The sequence below is a fragment of the Nerophis lumbriciformis genome, linkage group LG12 (assembly GCF_033978685.3).
Source record: "Nerophis lumbriciformis linkage group LG12, RoL_Nlum_v2.1, whole genome shotgun sequence".
Taxonomy (NCBI): domain Eukaryota; kingdom Metazoa; phylum Chordata; class Actinopteri; order Syngnathiformes; family Syngnathidae; genus Nerophis; species Nerophis lumbriciformis.
The window spans coordinates 36,243,146-36,265,706 of NC_084559.2; the positions used below are offsets into that span (position 1 = coordinate 36,243,146).

General features: G+C 40.0%; 1 protein-coding gene across 2 annotated transcripts in view; it reads left to right on the forward strand.

Annotated features, from left to right (window-relative positions):
- The window catches only part of sv2ca (synaptic vesicle glycoprotein 2Ca), a 120,893-nt gene that overhangs the window by 57,332 nt on the left and 41,000 nt on the right, over positions 1-22,561 (forward strand). For both annotated transcript variants that reach the window (XM_061985816.1, XM_072914224.1), the window contains exons 3-4: positions 7,412-7,592; positions 13,757-13,908. In XM_061985816.1, coding sequence (XP_061841800.1) covers positions 7,412-7,592; positions 13,757-13,908 — 333 coding nt within the window. The remainder of the gene's footprint in view (positions 1-7,411; positions 7,593-13,756; positions 13,909-22,561) is intronic.

Sequence of the window (22,561 nt, forward strand, 5' to 3'; positions counted from 1 at the left end):
CCATCCATTTTCTACCGCTTATCCCTTTCGGGGTCGCGGGGGCTGCTGGAGCCTATCTCAGCTGCACTCGGGCGGAAGGCGGGGTACACCCTGGACAAGTCGCCACCTCATCGCAGGGCCAACACAGATAGACAGACAACATTCACACTCACATTCACACACTAGGACCAATTTAGTGTTGCCAATCATACCAGTTGTAATACACGGTAATACACTTTTCCACCACTTGAGGCAGTAATGACAATGTCAAACAAACAGAAGAAGTCTTGGGCTAAACTCATCGAGAAGTTTAAGCACAAACATTATGACTAAAGTGGTAAGGCTGTATTTTCATTAGCCCCTTTATTTCATTTAAGAAATATGTTTATTATTATTATGTGTTTATAATTTAGTTCAAATTAAAAAGTATATTTTAATCAATCAATCAAAGTTTATTTATATAGCCCTAAATCACGAGTGTCTCAAAGGGCTGCACAACGACATCCTCGGCTCAGATCCCACATCAGGGCAAGAAAAAACTCAACCCAATGGGATACAATGAGAAACCTTGGAGGGGACCGCAGATGTTCTACTGTAGATTACAGTACTTTCCTGCAGAGGTGGGACCAAGTCATTGCTTTGCAAGTCACAAGTAAGTCTCAAGTCTTTGCCCTCAAGTCTCGAGTCAAGTCCAGAGTCAAGACAGGCAAGTCCGAGTCAAGTCCAAAGTCAAGACTGGAAAGTCTCAAGTCAAGTCCCAAGTCCTGCATTTTGAGTTTCGAGTCTTTTCAAGTCGTTTTAACCACAGACTAATGTATTTACACAGATTGTGTATGCTTTTAAAACGCTGTATTTATTTATTAAAACAAGTGCATTTGAAATTGCAGGGAAAAAGATAGTGGTGACATTGCACTTCAAAATAGCACTATTAACCAGTCAGTTTAAACATGTAACTCATTCCTTTACAGAATAAACACATTTGAAAAAACAAGTGCAACTGTACTTATTTGCACAAAAGTGTTAACATTGTATTTCCATGACATATTGCATTGTAACTAGTTCCACAGCAGTTTCTGTCCTTTCTTACCTTATCTCATTGATCTCATCTCATACTGTATGTGTGTTGATGTGTACGTACACATGAAAAACATAGCAAATATATGAACATAACAATGAACAGAGTTGTACTTTTTAGATGTCAGGACCCTATGCAATATGTACACATATTCTTAACATAGTATACATTTTAACTGACCTTTATTTGACTATGTTTGTCTTTTTGTAGGTGGCTAAAATACGCGGTGCTGCTGACCGCCGTCTAACGTTACGTTACTGTGTGTGATACATTGACTAACGTAATGTTACTGTGTGTGATACATAGACTAACGTTACGTTACTGTGTGTGATATATTGACTAACGTTACGTTACTGTGTGTGATACATTGACTAACGCTATGTTACTGTGTGTGATACATTGACTAACGTAACATTATGTGTAGGTACCTCATGCAACCCTGCTTAAAACAAATCACTTGACAAAAAGTATGAATAAGGTAGCGAACTGCAGTGGACGCAACAGATTGCCGTGTTTGCAATGACGTTATAACCATAGACATCTTATAAGTAGACGCAGCATTGGTTGCTGTGACGTGAGCAATTTGGCCGCCATCTTGAAGTGGTGATAAGGAGCCGGCGAGCAACCTAAACTGACCGTTGACAGGTAGAAAACAAAGATGCCGGGCTGGTGTTCAGCGTTTTCCTGCTCAAATGAGCGGACTGTTGAAAATAGAAATCGGGGGATTACTTTTCACAAGTAAGATTTAACATTAACGTACTATTGGTTGTATTTTATGAAAATAATATTACCACAGAGTTGAGAAGGAGCAAAGATCTTCAATATTTGTATGTGAAAATCACAAAGAAATTTTCTGGGGGAGGATGACCCTCCTACAGGGGTTTGGTTTACAAACTTTCAGCCCCACTCAATGTTTATTTTATTTATATAGCCCTAAATCACAAGTGTCTCAAGGGCTGCACAAGCCACAACGACATCCTCGGTACAAAGCCCCACCTAAAACAAAATTCACCAGCCGCCACTGATTATGATGCATTCTCATTTTAGGCAAAGTATAAGACAATACTTTCTTAACAGTATAATTGTAACCAGGAATAAGTCTTCAAGTAACAATATTCAAATACAAACACTGTTGGGTAAAACAGAATTTGGTTTTATTCTGAATCCAGTGAAACAGATTGGTGGTTTTAGCGGATATAAAGACTTTCAGGTGTTTATATATGTTTAAGTATTTGGCAGATGCTTTTATCCAAAGCGACTTACATAAAAAATACATATAAAATAATCACTGCAAACATTATCATTTAAGGGAAGAATGTAATAGAAAATATCAATACAGAGTGTCAAGACAGAATAAACTCTCTGCTGCTGCAGCAACACAGATACAGTCTACAGGTCCCTAAGATATATAGATATCTAATGTATTCATACATTGTTTATGTAGGATTTACGCATGTATATATAACCTAATCATATTGTTTGTTCAACTTAAAAATAGTTTACCGTTTTTTTCCCCCTTCTCTGGGATTATATTCCCAGTTTTGATCTCGGACGTCTGGTCACATATAGCGTATAAGAATATTATATTACTGTTAAGCAAACTATGAATAATAAAACATGTGTCTGTGATCATAGCTACATGTATGACAAAAAAGGGGGTGAAAATCAGTGGTATTCAGTGAGGTAAGATTAATTAAATGCGCTGACAGTTCATTGCTCCTGCCAAATGAATTGCACTGAGTGGAGCAGATCACCACTCCAAGATGGCGGCCACGCGTCTCGTCTGCGCCAGTAGGCAGTAGCGCTCCATGCTGCGTCTACTTATAAGATGTCTATGGTTATAACGTTAACTACACAGCAAATATAAGTCACATTACTTAGCCAATAAACGTTATCTTACATTCAAAACTTACCCTTCTTTGTGCAACTTCAAATGTCGAACGAAGTTGGAAGTTGTTGCGTCTCCACTGTAATATTCGAACTGCGTGATTTGCATACGGCAATTCGTTTTTTGTTGACCAAGTCGTAGTTTTTATACCCGAACGAAACCAACTTTGGCATAATTGTTTCTCACTGGCACGTTGTTGGACAACTTTTGTTCATTGGTTCTCCTGCAATTTGATTGGATGAATGCTGTGTGATGAAAACAGCGTAGATCTAATTTGATTGGCTATTGTACTGACAGCACACCAGCTGACAGGAACAACACGCTGATCGACACAGACGAAGAAAATGGAAGATACGGAGCGCTCCCAAATAACTTTTTAAGCTTTGGATTTTGGGGAAAGTGGCAAGTCATGTCAAGTCAAAAGGCTCAAGTCCAAGTGAAGTCACAAGTCATTGATGTTAAAGCCTAAGTCGAGTTGCAAGTCTCTTTACATTTTGTCAAGTCGAGTCTAAAGTCATCAAATTCATGACTCGAGTTTGACTCGAGTCCAAGTCATGTGACTCGAGTCCACACCTCTGCTTTCCTGTATCCCAAAAGATCCTGCAAGCATTGCCCGGTCACTACAACACGGCCACGACCCAAGTAATTCCTCTAAATTAGAACTGTGCTTCGCTGCACTGAAACCACGTGGATAAGTTGTTCTGCAAAAACTTGGTCAGCAGCCACAGCAACGGTCATTAGCTGTGTTGTTAGCATAGCATTGTCATTCCATGTTATTGATGTCGAAAATGAAGGGCGTCTTGACAAGTATGAGGTCAGCTCATTTGCAAGTGTTTATACGAGTCGCTGGTTGGCTATTGCCCTCGGCCGAGACCCTTTGGTTACATTCTTGTGCCAGCTTCTGAGCAGTAGTGTTAGTTGCAATGTTCACAAAATAATTAATTTTGGTTGACTACAGAAAGTGAACCTTAGAAACAGCTTGTAGAAATTGAGAACAAAAAGCTATTTAGATTATGTCAAAGTCTCTTTTACCCTACGAAAAATTATGTCAACTAATCTGTGTGGTTTATTCTACTTGCATTCGTAATACAAATAACAATCTAAAAAAAAGTCCTGTTAAATCAATGGAACAATTTCAGTAATAGCAGCAGCTGAAAAAAGCTTGCAATCTTTAGTCTGGTTTTGAAAACCATATTCCATATGGAGTCAGTCAAGAGGAGAACATCATGATGAACAGTCTGAACTAATGAAAACACAAACCTATTGTCACTACATGTTTACATTGTTCATCATTTGCTTGCGAAAACGCTGTTGATAAGCTTAAATTTTGTAAAATCAATGGAGGGTTTTTTAGTGGAATAAAAAGTGATTAAGTCGTAAATGTGTGCCACTGAAAAGGGAAAGTTAAGCAAGGCAAAATACATGTACAATAGTACCTCAGTTTACCCGATTAATTGGTTCTGTGAAGACGCTCTTGACTCAAAACACTTGAATCTTGAATCAATGTCTCCCATTGAAATTAATTTAAAACAGCACAATTTTAAAATATGACATGCTTTTTAAAAAGAAAAACAAACTTTTCGATTAGAAATCATGTATAAAAACACTACAATAAACGCACTAACAACAACTATAGTTTCATGTAGTAATGTAATAATAATGTAGAGCATTTACCTTAGAGAGTGAACTTCTACGCAATTACTTTTTCATGGAGACATTTTCATATTATTTTAACATTCTTAACTTCCGTTACACTCATTGTGCTTCAGTAGGGTGCAGACGAGTGAAGTATCGATATGAAAATGTAATAGTATGGTTATTGTGACCAAAATTGTCATGGTTATCATTATTATCACAGTATTGTTGAATGTGCTTAAAAAGTACTTATACATGTACATTAAAAAAATAAAAATAAATAATATTTCTTGTGCATCACTGATAGTGTTTTAGTCTTAGTATTTTATCTGTTTTAATGACTGAGCTTTTATTGTTTTAAATATTGGTTTGTATTGTAGCACTTTTAAGATTTATATAAATGAATCATGCTTAACAAATAAAACCTACTAATATTATTTAATATTTCTTGACCCTGCGATGAGGTGGCAACTTGTCCAGGGTGTACGCTGCCTTCCGCCCGAATGCAGCTGAGATAGGCTCCAGCACCCCTGCAACCCTGAACGGGACAAGCGGTAGAAATGGATGGATGGATGGATGGATGACTCTCTTAGTTGCTCAGACATTAATGTGTTCATACAAGTTTGGATTGGGATTTGTTGTTTCTTAATTGGGAAAGACGTTAATGTCTCTTGATTTCATGTTAGCATTTAAACCAGCAAGCTGGCACCAGTCAGTCTGTGAGTTTATCAATGGGCAGTTATCATTCACTGTCTTTCAATAATTTTAACTTAAAATGGTAATACTAACCATCAAGAGTTTTAATGCAGTTGTCATTAATAATGTTTATCATTACATACCCAGTGCAGTGATACGCTCAAATCTCTTCGCCACGTTGGCGACAGGCTCAGTCATGTTTTTGATGATTTCCGTCTTTAATTCAATAAATATCATCCTCTTTTAGTGTTGTAACGATACCGGTAGAAAAATTATTTCGGTACTTTTCGGTACTTTTCTAAATAAAGGGGACCACAAAAATTTGCATTATTGGCTTTATTTTAACAAAAAAAATCTTAGGATACATTAAACATATGTTTCTTATTGCAGTTAAGTCCTTAAATAAAATAGTGAACACACTAGACAACTTGTCTTTTAGTAGTAAGTAAACAAACAAAGGCTCCTAATTTGTCTGCTGATGTACGCAGTAACATATTGTGTCATTTATCATTCAATTATTTTGTCAACATTATTAAGAACAAGTGGTAGAAAAATTATTATTAATCTACCTTTTCATTTACTGTTAATATCTGCTTACTTTCTCTTTTAACATATTCTGTCTACACTTCTGTTAAAATGTAATAATCACTTATTCTTCTGTTGTTTTGATTGATACCACAAATTTAGGTCTTAATCCGATACCAAGTAGTTACAGGATCATACATTGGTCATATTCAAAGTCCTCATGTGTCAATGGACATATTTACTGAGTTTATAAACATAATATACATTTAAAAAAAACGAAAGAAGATGTTGTGATGCCAAAAAATATTGACGTTGTTATGATCCGCTGCCCGGATCATATTTTTTGTTTACGTTTTCAAGAGACTTGTGTTTTTGGTTAGTTTTGGACTCCTTGAGTACCTGTTTTGTACACCTGAGTTTGTTTCCATGGCTGCTTATTATTTTCACCTGCCGCGTTTGTTCCCGACACGCACCTGTTTGTCATCACTGACATTATTATTTAAGTCTGTCCTCCCTGTCATTCGTGCTGGCTTCGTAGTTTGTTTTCGTGCAACAGTTGACGACTTTTGTTCCGGCTCTGTACCTGTTAGCTTCCATGCTAAATTCCTTTGTTTTTTACCTTCTAGCTCCCATGCTAGCTCTTTTGGTTTTTGCCTTATGTGCTATGAGCACCCTTTTTCTTTGTTCCAGTATAATTTAGTCCGGTAAATAAATCATTTATTTTACCTTCACGCTGTGTCCGAAGTCCGTTGCATCCTGGGAGAACGAAACCCCGCATCACCATGCGCCCCGGTCGTCACAGACGTAATCACAGTTGTATCGACTAGATACGTGCCTGTACTTGATATCATTACAGTGGATGTCAGGTGTAGATCCACCCATGGCGTTTGTTTACATTTTGATGCAGGTGAGTTACGGTGTGTAGTGAAGCATGTTTAGCTATTCCTCGTCCTACAGGGATGATACTTGTAAGAAACTTACCGGTACTTTATTTGTCGCCATGGAGGCGAGGATTAGTGATTTAGAAGTAGCTAAAACATTGCAGACTGCGGATGGACGTTAGCCACCAGCTAGCTAGCCATGTCTTAAAGCACCTTTTCCTGAGGGTGTTTCAGTGTTATAAATTCACCTTTATCGTTTGTTTTTAAGGAAAAATGCGTCCGTTTTCTCTTTTCTGTCTACACACTGTGTCTGCTTGTAAGTACTCCTCCACCAACAATTTCACGACGTGACTTCGATGCGGGGCGGGGGACACCGGTACGTATCGCGGTACTATACTAATACCGGTATACCGTACAACCCTATCCTCTTATTAACCGGACTGTCCTTCACTCTCACTTTCTTCCTTGGAAAACAAAGTAAGACAATAAAGCATAACAATTAGCCGAGAGACAGCTTTTATCTCAAAACATTCACAAGTTATTATTTTGCTTTATGCTGTTTACACATTGTGACCTGTCTATTTTCCCTTTGCAACACTATCTTTTTGGTACACCGGAGCATTTGGCCTGGTGTCTTCAAAGGTGTCATATCTTTGTTTGTCTGCCAAGCTGTGGTCCTAAATTGTGATGACACAACCAGAATAAATCGTATCTCTGACCTTCTCTTTCCAGGGAGCATCGTTTACTTGGGGATGATGTTTGGCGCATTCTTTTGGGGAGGAATGTCTGACAAAGTTGGCCGCAGACAGTGTCTCCTCATCTGCATGTCCACCAATGGCTTCTTCGCCTTTCTCTCGTCTTTTGTCCAGGGATACGGCTTCTTCCTTGTTTGCCGCATCGCCGCCGGGTTTGGGTAAGTCTGCGAAGACTCGAAGTCAGTGCATACTTGCCAACCCTCCCAAATTTTCCGGGAGACTCCCGAATTTCAGTGCCTCTCCCGAAAATCTCCCGGGACAACCATTCTCCCGATTTTCTCCCGATTTCCAGCCGGACTTAAGGCACGCCCCCTCCAGGTCCGTGCGGACCTGAGTGAGGACAGCCTGTCGTCACGTCCGCTTGGCCAACCAAAAAGTAACCACAGAACACTATCCCGTATAGTGTTCTGTGGTTACTTTTTGGTTGGCCAACGGTTTAGTGTGGGAGTCTTTTTATTTTATTTTTTTTCAAAACCTTTATTTATAACATTCAACATTTACATACAATCAAAAAAAAAAAAAAAGAAATCAAAACAAGTGCAGAAACAGTACAAAAACAGTACAAAACAGCGCCAGGGGTTTTGTAAACTCAATAAAGCAACTAAAGAAGAACGCAAAATATATATATATATATATATATATATATATATATATATATATATATATATATATATATATATATATATATGTAACAAAATGTAAAGCCATAGGCTCACACAAGTTCTGTAAATAATCCAAATTTGGAGCACAGCATCATCATTTTCACAGCTTTTTGGTTGTTAGAGGTAGAGAGTGTTTTAATGTAGAGTTCTACATCTTTTTTAAAGGCACAAAAAACAGGTCGGGTATTGAGAAACTTACATTTATGAATATAAAACTTAGCCAATAGTATAATGAGGTTGCAAAGGTAAAATTCATTTTCAATTTTTTTTTCATATAGTGTAAATCCAAATATCACATCTTTAAAACAAAGCACACATTTGTCATGGGCAAGGGTGGGAGTCGGTTCTGAAGTATGAAGTAAAGAGATGTAACTTCATCTGGTTATTGACTCCAACCCAGAATATTACACTGCCCATACCTATGCTCCTTCAAAGGCTGTGCTACTGGCTGCAAGGCATTGCACTTTCAAATACAACAATGAGTAGAGAGGAGTGTTATGTGTGTATATGTGTAAATAAATGAACACTGAAATTCAAGTATATATATTTTATTTATATATATATATATATATATATATATATATATATATATATATATATATATATATATATATATATATATATATATATATATATATATATATATATATATAGCTAGAATTAAGTGAAAGTCAGGTATTTATTTTATATATATATATATATATATATATATATATATATATACTTGAATTTCAGTGAATTCTAGCTATAAATATACTCCTCCCCCATTAAATCTGTCCAATCCAGCCACTTAAGCAAGTCATATTGTTGATATAGATGTATTCAAGTATTTATTTTATTTATATGTATATATATATATATATATATATATATATATATATATATATATATATATAGCTAGAATTAAGTGAAAGTCAGGTATTTATTTTATATATATATATATATATATATATATATATATATATATATATATATATATATATATATATATATATATATATACTTGAATTTCAGTGAATTCTAGCTATAAATATACTCCTCCCCCATTAAATCTGTCCAATCCAGCCACTTAAGCAAGTCATATTGTTGATATAGATGTATTCAAGTATTTATTTTATTTATATGTATATATATATATATATATATATATATAAATATATATATATATATATAATAAAATACACATATATATATATATATATATATATATATATAATAAAATACACATATATATATATATATATATATATATATATATATATATATATATAGCTAGAATGAACTGAAAGTCAGGTATTCATTTTATATATATATATATATATATATATATATATATATATATATATATATATATATATATATATATATATATATATATATCCATCCATCCATCCATCTTCTTCCGCTTATCCGAGGTCGGGTCGCGGGGGCAGCAGCCTAAGCAGGGAAGCCCAGACTTCCCTCTCCCCAGCCACTTCGTCCAGCTCCTCCCGGTGGATCCCGAGGCGTTCCCAGGCCAGCCGGGAGACATAGTCTTCCCAACGTGTCCTGGGTCTTCCCCGTGGCCTCCTACCGGTCGGACGTGCCCGAAACACCTCCCGAGGGAGGCGTTCGGGTGGCATCCTGACCAGATGCCCGAACCACCTCATCTGGCTCCTCTCGATATGGAGGAGCAGCGGCTTTACTTTGAGCTCCCCCCGGATGGCAGAGCTTCTCACCCTATCTCTAAGGGAGAGCCCCGCCACCCGGCGGAGGAAACTCATTTCGGCCGCTTGTACCCGTGATCTTGTCCTTTCGGTCATGACCCAAAGCTCATGACCATAGGTGAGGATGGGAACGTAGATCGACCGGTAAATCGAGAGCTTTGCCTTCTGGCTCAGCTCCTTCTTCACCACAACGGATCGATACAGCGTCCGCATTACTGAAGATGCCGCACCGATCCGCCTGTCGATCTCACGATCCACTCTTCCCTCACTCGTGAACAAGACTCCGAGGTACTTGAACTCCTCCACTTGGGGCAAGATCTCCTCCCCAACCCGGAGATGGCACTCCACCCTTTTCCGGGCGAGAACCATGGACTCGGATTTGGAGGTGCTGATTCTCATCCCAGTCGCTTCACACTCGGCTGCGAACCGATCCAGTGAGAGCTGAAGATCTTGGCCAGATGAAGCCATCAGGACCACATCATCTGCAAAAAGCAGAAACCTAATCCTGCAGCCACCAAACCAGATACCCTCAACGCCCTGACTGCGCCTAGAAATTCTGTCCATAAAGGTTATGAACAGAATCGGTGACAAAGGGCAGCCCTGGCGGAGTCCAACCCTCACTGGAAACGTGTCCGACTTACTGCCGGCAATGCGGACCAAGCTCTGACACCGATTATACAGGGAGCGAACCGCCACAATAAGACAGTCCGTTACCCCATACTCTCTGAGCACTCCCCACAGGACTTCCCGGGGTACACGGTCGAATGCCTTCTCCAAGTCCACAAAGCACATGTAGACTGGTTGGGCAAACTCCCATGCACCCTCAAGGACCCTGCCGAGAGTATAGAGCTGGTCCACAGTTCCACGACCAGGACGAAAACCACACTGTTCCTCCTGAATCCGAGGTTCGACTATCCGGCGTAGCCTCCTCTCCAGTACACCTGAATAGACCTTACCGGGAAGGCTGAGGAGTGTGATCCCACGATAGTTGGAACACACCCTCCGGTTCCCCTTCTTAAAGAGAGGAACCACCACCCCGGTCTGCCAATCCAGAGGTACCGCCCCCGATGTCCACGCGATGTTGCAGAGTCTTGTCAACCAAGACAGCCCCACAACATCCAGAGCCTTAAGGAACTCCGGGCGGATCTCATCCACCCCCGGGGCCTTGCCACCGAGGAGCTTTTTAACTACCTCGGCAACCTCAGCCCCAGAAATAGGAGAGCCCACCACAGATTCCCCAGGCCCTGCTTCCTCATAGGAAGACGTGCTGGTAGGATTGAGGAGGTCTTCGAAGTATTCTCTCCACCGATCCACAACATCCGCAGTCGAGGTCAACAGAGCACCATCCCCACCATACACGGTGTTGACACTGCACTGCTTTCCCTTCCTGAGGCGGCGGATGGTGGTCCAGAATTGCTTCGAAGCCGTCCGGAAGTCTTTTTCCATGGCCTCACCGAACTCCTCCCATGTCCGAGTTTTTGCCTCCGCGACCGCTGAAGCCGCACACCGCTTGGCCTGTCGGTACCTGTCTGCTGCGTCAGGAGTCCCATGAGCCAAAAGAACCCGATAGGACTCCTTCTTCAGCTTGACGGCATCCCTCACCGCCGGTGTCCACCAACGGGTTCTAGGATTACCGCCACGACAGGCACCAACTACCCTGCGGCCACAGCTCCAATCGGCCGCCCCGACAACAGAGGTACGGAACATCGTCCACTCGGACTCAATGTCCAGCGCCTCCCTCGTGACATGTTCAAAGTTCTTCCGGAGGTGGGAATTGAAACTCTCTCTGACAGGAGACTCTGCTAGACGTTCCCAGCAAACCCTCACAATGCGTTTGGGCCTGCCAGGTCTGTCCGGCATCCTCCCCCACCATCGCAGCCAACTCACCACCAGGTGGTGATCGGTAGAAAGCTCCGCCCCTCTCTTCACCCGAGTGTCCAAAACATGAGGCCGCAAATCCGATGACACAACTACAAAGTCGATCATGGAACTGCGGCCTAGGGTGTCCTGGTGCCAAGTGCACATATGGACACCCTTATGTTTGAACATGGTGTTTGTTATTGACAATCCGTGACGAGCACAAAAGTCCAATAACAAAACACCACTCGGGTTCAGATCCGGGCGGCCATTCTTCCCAATCACGCCTCTCCAGGTTTCACTGTCGTTGCCAACATGAGCGTTGAAGTCCCCCAGTAGAACGAGGGAATCACCCGGGGGAGCACTCTCCAGTACTCCCTCGAGTGAATCCAAAAAGGGTGGGTAATCTGAACTGCCGTTGGGCGCGTAAGCGCAAACAACAGTCAGGACCCGTCCCCCCACCCGAAGGCGGAGGGAGGCTACCCTCTCGTCCACCGGGTTGAACTCCAACGTGCAGGCTTTGAGCCGAGGGGAAACAAGAATTGCCACCCCAGCCCGTCGCCTCTCATTGCTGGCAACGCCAGAGTGGAAGAGAGTCCAGCCCCTGTCAAGAGAACTGGTTCCAGAGCCCTTGCTGTGCGTCGAAGTGAGTCCGACTATATCTAGCCGGAACTTCTCCACCTCACGCACTAGCTCAGGCTCCTTCCCCCCCAGCGAGGTGACGTTCCACGTCCCAAGAGCTAGCTTCTGTAGCCGAGGATCGGACCGCCAAGTGCCCTGCCTTCGGCTTCCGCCCAGCTCACATCGCACCCGACCTCTATGACCCCTGCTATGGGTGGTGAGCCCATTGGAGGGGGGACCCACGTTGCCTCTTCGGGCTGTGCCCGGCCGGGCCCCATGGGGACAGGCCCGGCCACCAGGCGCTCGCCATCGTGCCACACCTCCGGGCCTGGCTCCAGAGGAGGGCCCCGGTGACCCGCGTCCGGGCGAGGGAAATCTGGGTTCCTTGTTCGTGTTCTTCATAGAGGTCTTCGAGCTGCTCTTTGTCTGATCCCTCACCTAGGACCAGTTTGCCTTGGGAGACCCTACCAGGGGGCATAGAAGCCCCCGGACAACATAGCTCCTAGGATCATTGGGACACGCAAACTCCTCTACCACGTTAAGGTGGCAGCTCAGAGAGGAGTATATATATATATATATATATACATACATATATATATATATATATATATATATATATATATATATATATATACATACATATATATATATATATATATATATATATATATATATATATATATATATATATACACATATATATATATACATATATATAAGAAATACTTGAATTTCAGTGAATTCTAGCTATAAATATACTCCTCCCCCATTAAATCTGTCCAATCCAGCCACTTAAGCAAATCATATTGTTGATATAGATGATCATATCCGCTGTACAGATTTACTTTAGAAAAGAGAAGTGTTGAATACTTCTCTTGTTGCCTTATTTGTATTTGACTTTATCAAATGTTTTGACATAATTTTATTAAACAAAACTAGTTTTCTTTAAGTAACATAGAAATTTACTAGAGCTCGTTTGTCTATTTTACGGAGGAATATAGTTAATCATAGAACTGGCACCCAATGTTATTATAAAAGTATTGATTTTGAATCGAGAATAGGTTTCGATCGAGAATCGATTCTGAATCGAATCGTTACCCCCAAGAATCGAATCGAATCATGTAGTGCCCAAAGATTCACAGCCCTACCGTACAGCATGCAGTAGTAATTATTTTGTCCTCATGGTATTGCTGTGTAACAGTTCCTTTTGGAGTTAAGGCAGTAATTATAGTTTAGATTAATTAAAAAAGCCGTCTAAACTGCCGTTGCAACCTTTTCACTGCAACAAGCTAAACGTGATTGTGTACGTGTCATGTCGTGCTGTCATCCAGGTCCATGATGCCAATCAAAAAAGCCAATCATAAAATGTGTTAAAGCTTGGTTCTTTAATTAAGACGAACAAACAGAAAATTAACCCAGACGTGTCATGCAGCTACTGCTGTATGTCTAATGTCCATATTTTTATGCTTCTTGCAGGATAGGGGGTGCTGTGCCCATTGTTTTCTCCTTCTTTGCAGAGGTGTTATCCAGGGAGAAAAGAGGAGAACACCTCAGCTGGCTGTGTATGTTTTGGATGATTGGCGAGATCTACGCGTCGGCCATGGCGTGGGCCATTATTCCGCACTATGGTGAGCTAATCACATATAAGACACTAATGCTAATGTGAACCCCAAAAGCACCCAGTTACCCCTGATTTACAAAACTCAAAACCAGTGAAGTTGGCACGTGTAAATCGTAAATAAAAACAGAATACCATGATTTACAAATCCTTTTCAACTTATATTCAATTGAATAGACTGCAAATACAAGATACTTAACGTTGGAACTGGTAAACTTTGTTATTTTGTGCAAATATTAGCTCATTTGGAATTTGATGCCTGCAACATGTTTCAAAAAAGCTGGGTACAAGTGACAAAAAAGACTGTTGAGTTGAGGAATGCTCATCAAACACTTATTTGGAACATCCCACAGGTGAACAGGCTAATTGGGAACAGGTGGGTGCCATGATTGGGTATAAAAGCAGCTTCCATGAAATGCTCAGTCATTCACAAACAAGGATGGGGCGAGGGTCACCACTTTGTGAACAAATGCGTGAGAAAATTGCCGAACAGTTTAAGAACAACTTTTTTCAACAAACTCTTGCAAGGAATTTGGGTATTTCACCATCTTCGATCTGTAAGGTTCAGAGAATCTGGAGAAATCACTGCACGTAAGCGGCAATGACCGTGACATTCAATCCCTCAGGCGGTACTGCATCAAAAAGCGACATTAGTGTGTAAAGGATATCACCACATGGGCTTAGGAACACAACAGAAAACCACTGTCAGTAACTACAGTTGGTCGCTACATCTGTAAGTGTAAGTTACAACTCTACTATGCAAAGCGAAAGCCATTTATCAACAACACCCAGAAACGCCTCCGGCTTCGCTGGGCCCGAGCTCGTCATGCCTGTAAATGCTTCTTAAATGTTGGACCCCCAAAATCAGCATGTGTCATCCATTCGTGTCAACGAGGTGAAATTTTGTCTGAAAACCTTTGACAAGTTGACTTTAAGTCCGACCCCGTCCGTCCATTAGGACATTACAATCTCAGTGTCAGTGCTGGCACATTTGTGGCAATTTCAAAGATTTTTTTTTGCAAATACCGTATTTTTCGGACTATAAGTCGCAGTTTTTTTCATAGTTTGGCCGGGGGTGCGACTTATACTCAGGAGCGACTTATGTGTGAAATTATTAACAAATAACCGTAAAATATCAAATAATATTATTGAGGTCATTCACGTAAGAGACTAGACGTATAAGATTTCATGGGATTTAGCGATTAGGAGTGACAGATTGTTTGGTAAACGTATAGCATGTTCTATATGTTATAGTTATTTGAATGACTCTTACCATAATATGTTACGTTAACATACCAGGCACCTTCTCAGTTGGTTATTTATGCGTCATATAACGTACACTTATTCAGCCTGTTGTTCACTATTCTTTATTTATTTTAAATTGCCTTTCAAATGTCTATTCTTGGTGTTGGGTTTTATCAAATAAATTTCCACCAAAAATGCGAATTATACTCCAGTGCGACTTATATATGTTTTTTTCCTTCTTTATTATGCATTTTCGGCTGGTGCGACTTATACTCCGGAGCGACTTATACTCCGAAAAATACAGTAATCATTAACTTTACAGTACAAGAACAAAACAGTAGTTTTCTGAAATGTTCCTGAGCCCATGTGGTGATGTCTTTTACACACTGATGTCGCTTTTTAATGCAGTACCGCCTGAGGGATCGAAGATCACGGGCATTCAATGTTGGTTTTCGGCCTTGCCGCTTACGTGCAGTGATTTCTCCAGATTATCTGAACCTTTTGATGATATTACGGACCGTAGATGGCGAAATTTCTAAATTCCTTGCAATAGCTCGTTGAGAAATGTTGTTCTTAAACTGTTGGACAATTTGCTCACGCATTTTTGTTAACAAAGCGGTGACCCTCGCCCCATCCTTTTTTGTGAATGACTGAGCATTTCATGGAAGCTGCTTTTAAACCCAATCATAGCACCCACCTGTTCCCAATTAGCCCGTTCCTCTGTGGGATGTTCCAAATAAGTGTTTGATGAGCATTCCTCAACTTTCTCAGTCTTTTTTGCCACTTATGCCAGCTTTTTTTTAAACATGTTGCAGGCATCAAATTCCAAATGAGCTAATATTTGCACAAAAAAATAAAGTTGACCAGTTCGAACGTTAAATATCTTGACTTTGCAGTCTATTCAATTGAATATAGGTTGAAAAGGATTGGCAAATCATTGTATTTTGTTTTTATTTACCATTTACACAACGTACCAACTTCACTGGTTTTGTGTTTTGTATTTTGGCAGTTTTACGGGATATTTTCTTCGATGTCTGCTTGAAGAGTGTGTCTCTAGGCGAACACTCGAAGACAGGAGTGGTGGAATTTTCACTTGAGTTCCCAAAACATTACTTTCATCTGTTTTCTGATCTGTCTATTTTAGCGAATAATTCTGACCCTTATCGCTTTCTGATGACGTTCTGGTCGGATGAGGACATTGAGGACATTGAGGACACATAGCGTATATATCCCATTTGTTTCCACACACCTGGGTTGGATATGAAAAATTCAGAATTGCACTGTTCACACGGATATGAAATAATCCGATACAGGTAGCATATGGGAAAAAAAATCGTAATTGACCTGCGGTGAGAACACAGCCATTAACTTGAATAAAAACGGAAAGAGCCCGCCTCCGCGGCGGTGGCGTTGTGCAGCAGTTTGGCATCCTGTGGTAATCAGGGGTTAGTCTGACTCCTGGAATCAATCACGTAATAGGCTGGCATTGATTTGCTCCTGCAAGGAGACAGAGGTTAACATTATGCATGGGTGTCATAGAGCAGACACTCTGGCAGAGTGAAAGATGACTTCTATTACCGCCTTGCATTTCTTATCACTCATGTGAAGACGTAAAATAGAGGGGAAGAGCTTTCTAATTTCATTTTCCCCATATTTGCTTCTTCCATACTTTTTTAACCTTGTTCAACCCAGGCCCTCATTTTCTGTTTTGTTGGCTCGGTCTACCTCTGTCCTTCCCTTTTATTACCTCCCTGCTTTCTGTCCCTCTCTCTCTCTCTCTCTCTCTCTCTCTCTCTCTCTCTCTCCACTCTCCATCTTGGCAAAGTGTTCTTCTTAATCAAGCATAATTAGCTTTTTCTCCTTGCTTGACCAGGACAAAGCTTGTGCTCGAGGTGATTTATTACCAGGCAATCCTTTGGCCTCCCTATTACGTCACTGACTATGATAGAGAAGGAACACACACACACACACACACACACGCACACACACACACACACACACACACACACACACACACACACACACACACACACACACACACACACACACACACACACAGTAGCCTCGTACCAGTCAATCACATCTCATCCATCCATCCACCCACCCATCCATCCATCGTTGTAGTAGTAAAAGAAGCAGTAGTAGTAGGTTCACTTATGTACATAATCCCCTGTAATGAGATTTCCAATAGTGAGTGAAACACAAACCCCAAGGGGAAGGCACCGAAGATCCATTTTTGTCCTTTTCTCTATTTCCTCTCTATCCCACACTCTGCTCACAGACAAAGGCAATCAAGAAATAAAAACAGGGCTAATTTACTCTGGGAGGTCAATATCTGTAGTGAACAACACAACTATTTCCCAAAGGATGGTATACTGGTATATAACTGTAATGTTTTGTTGTCCCGATACCAATATTTTTGGTATTGGTACTGGCACCAAAATATAATTTCAATACTTTTCATAATAAAGATTACCACAAAAAAAAAACATTATTGGCTTTATTTTAACAGAATATCCTGTGATAAATCAACATACGTTTCCTTTTGCAATCAAATATACACTATATTGCCAAAAGTATTTGGCTACCCATCCAAATGATCAGAATCAGGTGTCCTAATCACTTGGCTCGGCCACAGGTGTATACAATCAAGCACTTAGGCGTGGAGACTGTTTCTACAAACATTTGTGAAAGAATGGGCCGCTCTCAGGAGCTCAGTGATCTCCAGCGTGGAACTGTCATAGGATTCCACCTGTGCAAGAAATCCAGTCGTGAAATTTCCTCACTCCTAAATATTCCAAAGTCAACTGTCAGCTTTATTCTAAGAAAATGGAAGAGTTTGGGAACAACAGCAACTCAGCCACCAAGTGGTAGGCCATATAAACTGACATAGGTGCAGGTGGAGGAGGAATTATGGTGTGGGGTTGTTTTTCAGGAGTTGGGCTTGGCCCCTTAGTTCCAGTGAAAGGAACTTTGAATGCTCCAGGATACCAAAACATGTTGGACAATTCCATGCTCCCAACCTTGTGGGAACAGTTTGGAGCGGGCCCCTTCCTATTCTAACATGACTGTGCACCAGTGCATAAAGCAAGGTCCATGAAGACAGAGTCTGGTGTGGATGAACTTGACTGGCCTGCACAGAGTCCTGACCTGAACCATACTTGCCAACCTTGACACCTCCGAATTCGGGAGATGGGGATGGGGGGTGGGGGGGCGTGGTTGGGCTGGGGGCGGGGTTTGGTGGTAGCGGGGTGTATATTGTATATATTGCCCAGTCACATATTAACTCTGAACTAGAATCCTTGATTTTAATTGTACTCAATAATTGTATCTATTTATTTTTACACAAATTTTAAGCTAAGGTCAGGCTGATTAGGAAAAAGGGTATGAAAAATAAATGAACATACAATTATGTTGTACTAAAATGAATACACCAAATTAATAATGAATGTTTCTTAACTAAACTGCCAATAAAATTAAAATGTAAATGAAAATACAGTTTCACCACTTTAGTCATAATTTTGCGCTTAAGAAACTTCTCTTTGACTTGAGCTCCAGACTTCTTCTGTTGCTTGATATTGTCATTACTGCCACAAGTGGTGGTGAAGTGCATTACAACTCAGTACCATACGGACCACAGCTGAGAAAGATATTTCTTTGTGGCACTTTAGGGGCCGCTAGCGGCCCAACATTGGGCCCCAGCCCTATCGCAAAATACGTCCATTTTCTCTCTTCTGTCTCCACACTGTTTCCACTTCTGGTGCTCTGTGTGTGTGTTGACTTATAGGCGCCTCGGCTCTTATTACCAGCAGTGTCACCATGGCGTGCCGTCATGTCCATGAAAAAAAGGACATTATAGTACCTTTTAAAATTCATTAGTAGCGCAGTACTTTATTAGTACTGGTATACTGTATCCTTGAATTGCAATGAGACTATATCTTTTTTTTGAGACACTTTACAAAATTGTGAAACCTAAAATTTGCTATCTCAGTTAAATAAATTATATTACATTGTGCGATTAATCCTCAGAAGACATTTCCTGGCATAAACACTATCGTTAACCCCCCACGCTCCCTGACTGTCACCACCTACGCCTGGTAATGGATAATGGCACTGCTCCCCGGGGAGAAGCATCTCCATGAGGCACGATCTGTAGAGAGACGTGGGAGGTCACGACTGGCACTGCGGTGTTTTTTTTTTATGCCTGCTTCCTCAACAGCTGACAACAGTGACAGCCCAACTATTGTGTGCGTATTCCGTTGGGAATGGTGTACAGCAGGGGTGTTGAAGGTGCGGCCCGGGGTCAATTTGCATTTTTTAAGGCCCGCCGTATGGAACTTAGTTTGTGTCTTTATTACGTAAGATTTTTTTTGACACTTAATTTATGTAACTGAATTTTTTGCGTTTAAATTTTGTGAAGTGTGGGGTGTGGTCTCTCGCTGGCTTGGAGTCTGGCTGTCCCTTGCTTTTCTCGTGCCTTGTCCTCTGCCGGGTGCGTCTGTCTGCGGCCTGCTGCTGACCCTTGTGGGTGGCGCGGTGGGCCGGGCTCTGGGGTTCCTGTCGCTGGCCGGCTTGGCTGCGTGGGGGCGGTGGTCCCTGGTTCTCTGGGCACCACACCTACTGTTAGTGGGTTGGGCTCTCGGGGAGGCTGGGGTGGTACTCTGGCTCCCATGCACACTGGGAGTCAAATATATTGTACATACAAATTCACATATACTCACATACATACATACATACATACATACACACATACATAGGTACCTACGCTCCCACATACATATACAAATACAGTACATATTTACATACTCAAAGTTCGTACATCCACACGCACATTCATTATACAAACATACACATACACATACTATACATATACATTCACTGTACAAACATACATATACACATACTGTACATATACAAGTACATATGCATACATACACTCATGCACATAATCACGTTTTATCAAACATATATTACCGTTGTTGCCCTATGGTAAACTGGGTATAACACATCTCACACTGACAAAGCTTAACCTATTGTTACTATAACAATCTACAAGGTTAATGTAGGTTGCTTCTCTTTCTTCCCCTCCATTTTTCTGCATTCTTTCGTATTTCTAGTTATCATTACGTATGTGTATTGTTGCATTTGAACAACTGTATTGTTGATAATAAAGGTAAAGTATTGGTATTGTTCATTATCAATAGCGCTATTTCTATTGGTATTTGTATTGTTCCATTTGTAGTGTAATAATGCTTTATTTTCGCTAACTGCTTATTTGCTATCACTTTTACCATCATATTTGTACATGTTGTATTTGCTCATGTTGCTCTATTGTTGTTGTTGTTGTTGTGTTTGCTGTTGTTGTTTTTGTCTCTCTGTCTAATCCCCCTCTTGTCCCCACAATGTCCCCCTCTGTCTTCTTTTTTCTCTCTTTCTATCCCGTCCTGCTCCGGCCCGGCTGCACCAAATGATAATATAAATACATTTAATAAAATCAAATACAAATAAGGCAACAAGAGAAGTATTCTACACTTCTCTTTTGTAAAGTAAATCTGAACAGCCGATATGGGCATCTACATCAACTATATGATTTGCCTGGGAAGCTGGACAGGACAAAACAAAACAAAAAACAACAAAAAAAGAAAAAAAACAAAAACAATTTTGTGAAGTGAATTTTTTTTATTTTTTTTTATTTTTAATGACATTTTTATTGACCTCCAGCATCAGACATTCCTATATATTACATCATATTTGTATACATCTATTGTCTGCCCTAAATGTCAAAATATTTGTTTGTTTATATCCAAACGATGCCGGCCCCCCACCCCCCCACAAAAAAAGAAAAAACAAAATTTTCATTTAATTTAAAATGTTTCATAATTTATTTTGAATTTTGAAGCAACAAATACTTTTGCAGTGAATGTTTTTACACTGAATTTGAACAAACAAAATGTTGAAATCAGGGCCCCCCAAACTATCCGTTCAAAATCCGGCCCACGGAAAGTCCCAAGTTTTTGGCAACACTAAATTGGCCCTCGTGTGTGAATGTGAGTGTGAATGTTGTCTGTCTATCTGTGTTGGCCCTGTCCAGGGTGTACCCCGCCTTCCGCCCGATTGTAGCTGAGATAGACTCCAGCGCCCCCGCGGCCCCGAAGCGAATAAGCGGTAGAAAATGGATGGATGGATGGATTTATATATATATATATATATATATATATGTATATATATATATATATATATATATATATATGTATATATATATATATATATATCCATCCCATCCATCCATTTTATACCGCTTGTCCCTTTTGTGACCTCCAGCATCAGACATTTAATATAATACATCATATTTGTATACATCTATTGTCTGCCCTAAATGTCAAAATATTTGTTTGTTTATATGCAAACGATGAACCCCCCCCCACAAAAAAAGAAAAAACATCACATTTTTCGAGAGTAGTAAATTATATATATATAATATTATTATATTATATATATATATATACTGTGTATATATATATATATATATATATATATATATATATATATATATATATATATATATATATATATATATATATATATATATATATATATAGTAAAATTCCCTGGATCCTGAAGATTATCCCCTGAAGAGCAGGGAAACCTGCGAAACAGGCTTGTAGGGATGAAATAGCCTCTGTGTGTTTATATATATATATATGTATATATATATACAGCCTGGCTTCCGGACAGATTTTTTTAACCAAATGCGAGTCAAAAAGTTTGGTTTAAATACACACATTTTGCCCATAAATGTAATCAAATTATGCTGACAATTTATTTAGATAAAAATGTGTACGGAAAAATTCAGTTTGTTCAATTAAAGTTATTTTAAAATCACCGTACAAAAATTCAGTGCAGCAATATTTGTTGCTTAAGAACTCAAAACACACTTCCGATAAATTAAATTAAATTATGAAATTAAATGAAATTTAATTAGATTTTCTGCATAATTTGATGTAAAAAAAATTCAGTTCACAAAATTCAAACGCAAAAAAATCTGTATAAATTCAGTGTCCAAAAAAAGCGTATGTAATAAATATACATTTTAACCTCCATACCGCCCCACATTTTAAAAATATTATTACATAAACATAAAAAGTGGAATAAAAGAGCGAATAGGTCTGGAAAAACTCCCTAAAAACTAGGGATGCAGGATCGGTATCAAACCAATACAGATACAAGCCTTATACTGATAACCGATTAACGTATTAATATGTGTTATTTTTCTCTTATAGATGTAATCGTAGTTTGTGCACACCTTTCCTTGAGGATGACTTTGGGACTTCTTCTTTGGCAGCATACGTCGTTGTTTTATTGGCTCTAATGAAATTTAAGTAAATGACTGTACCTTTAATTCACTTTAAAATGAGTTA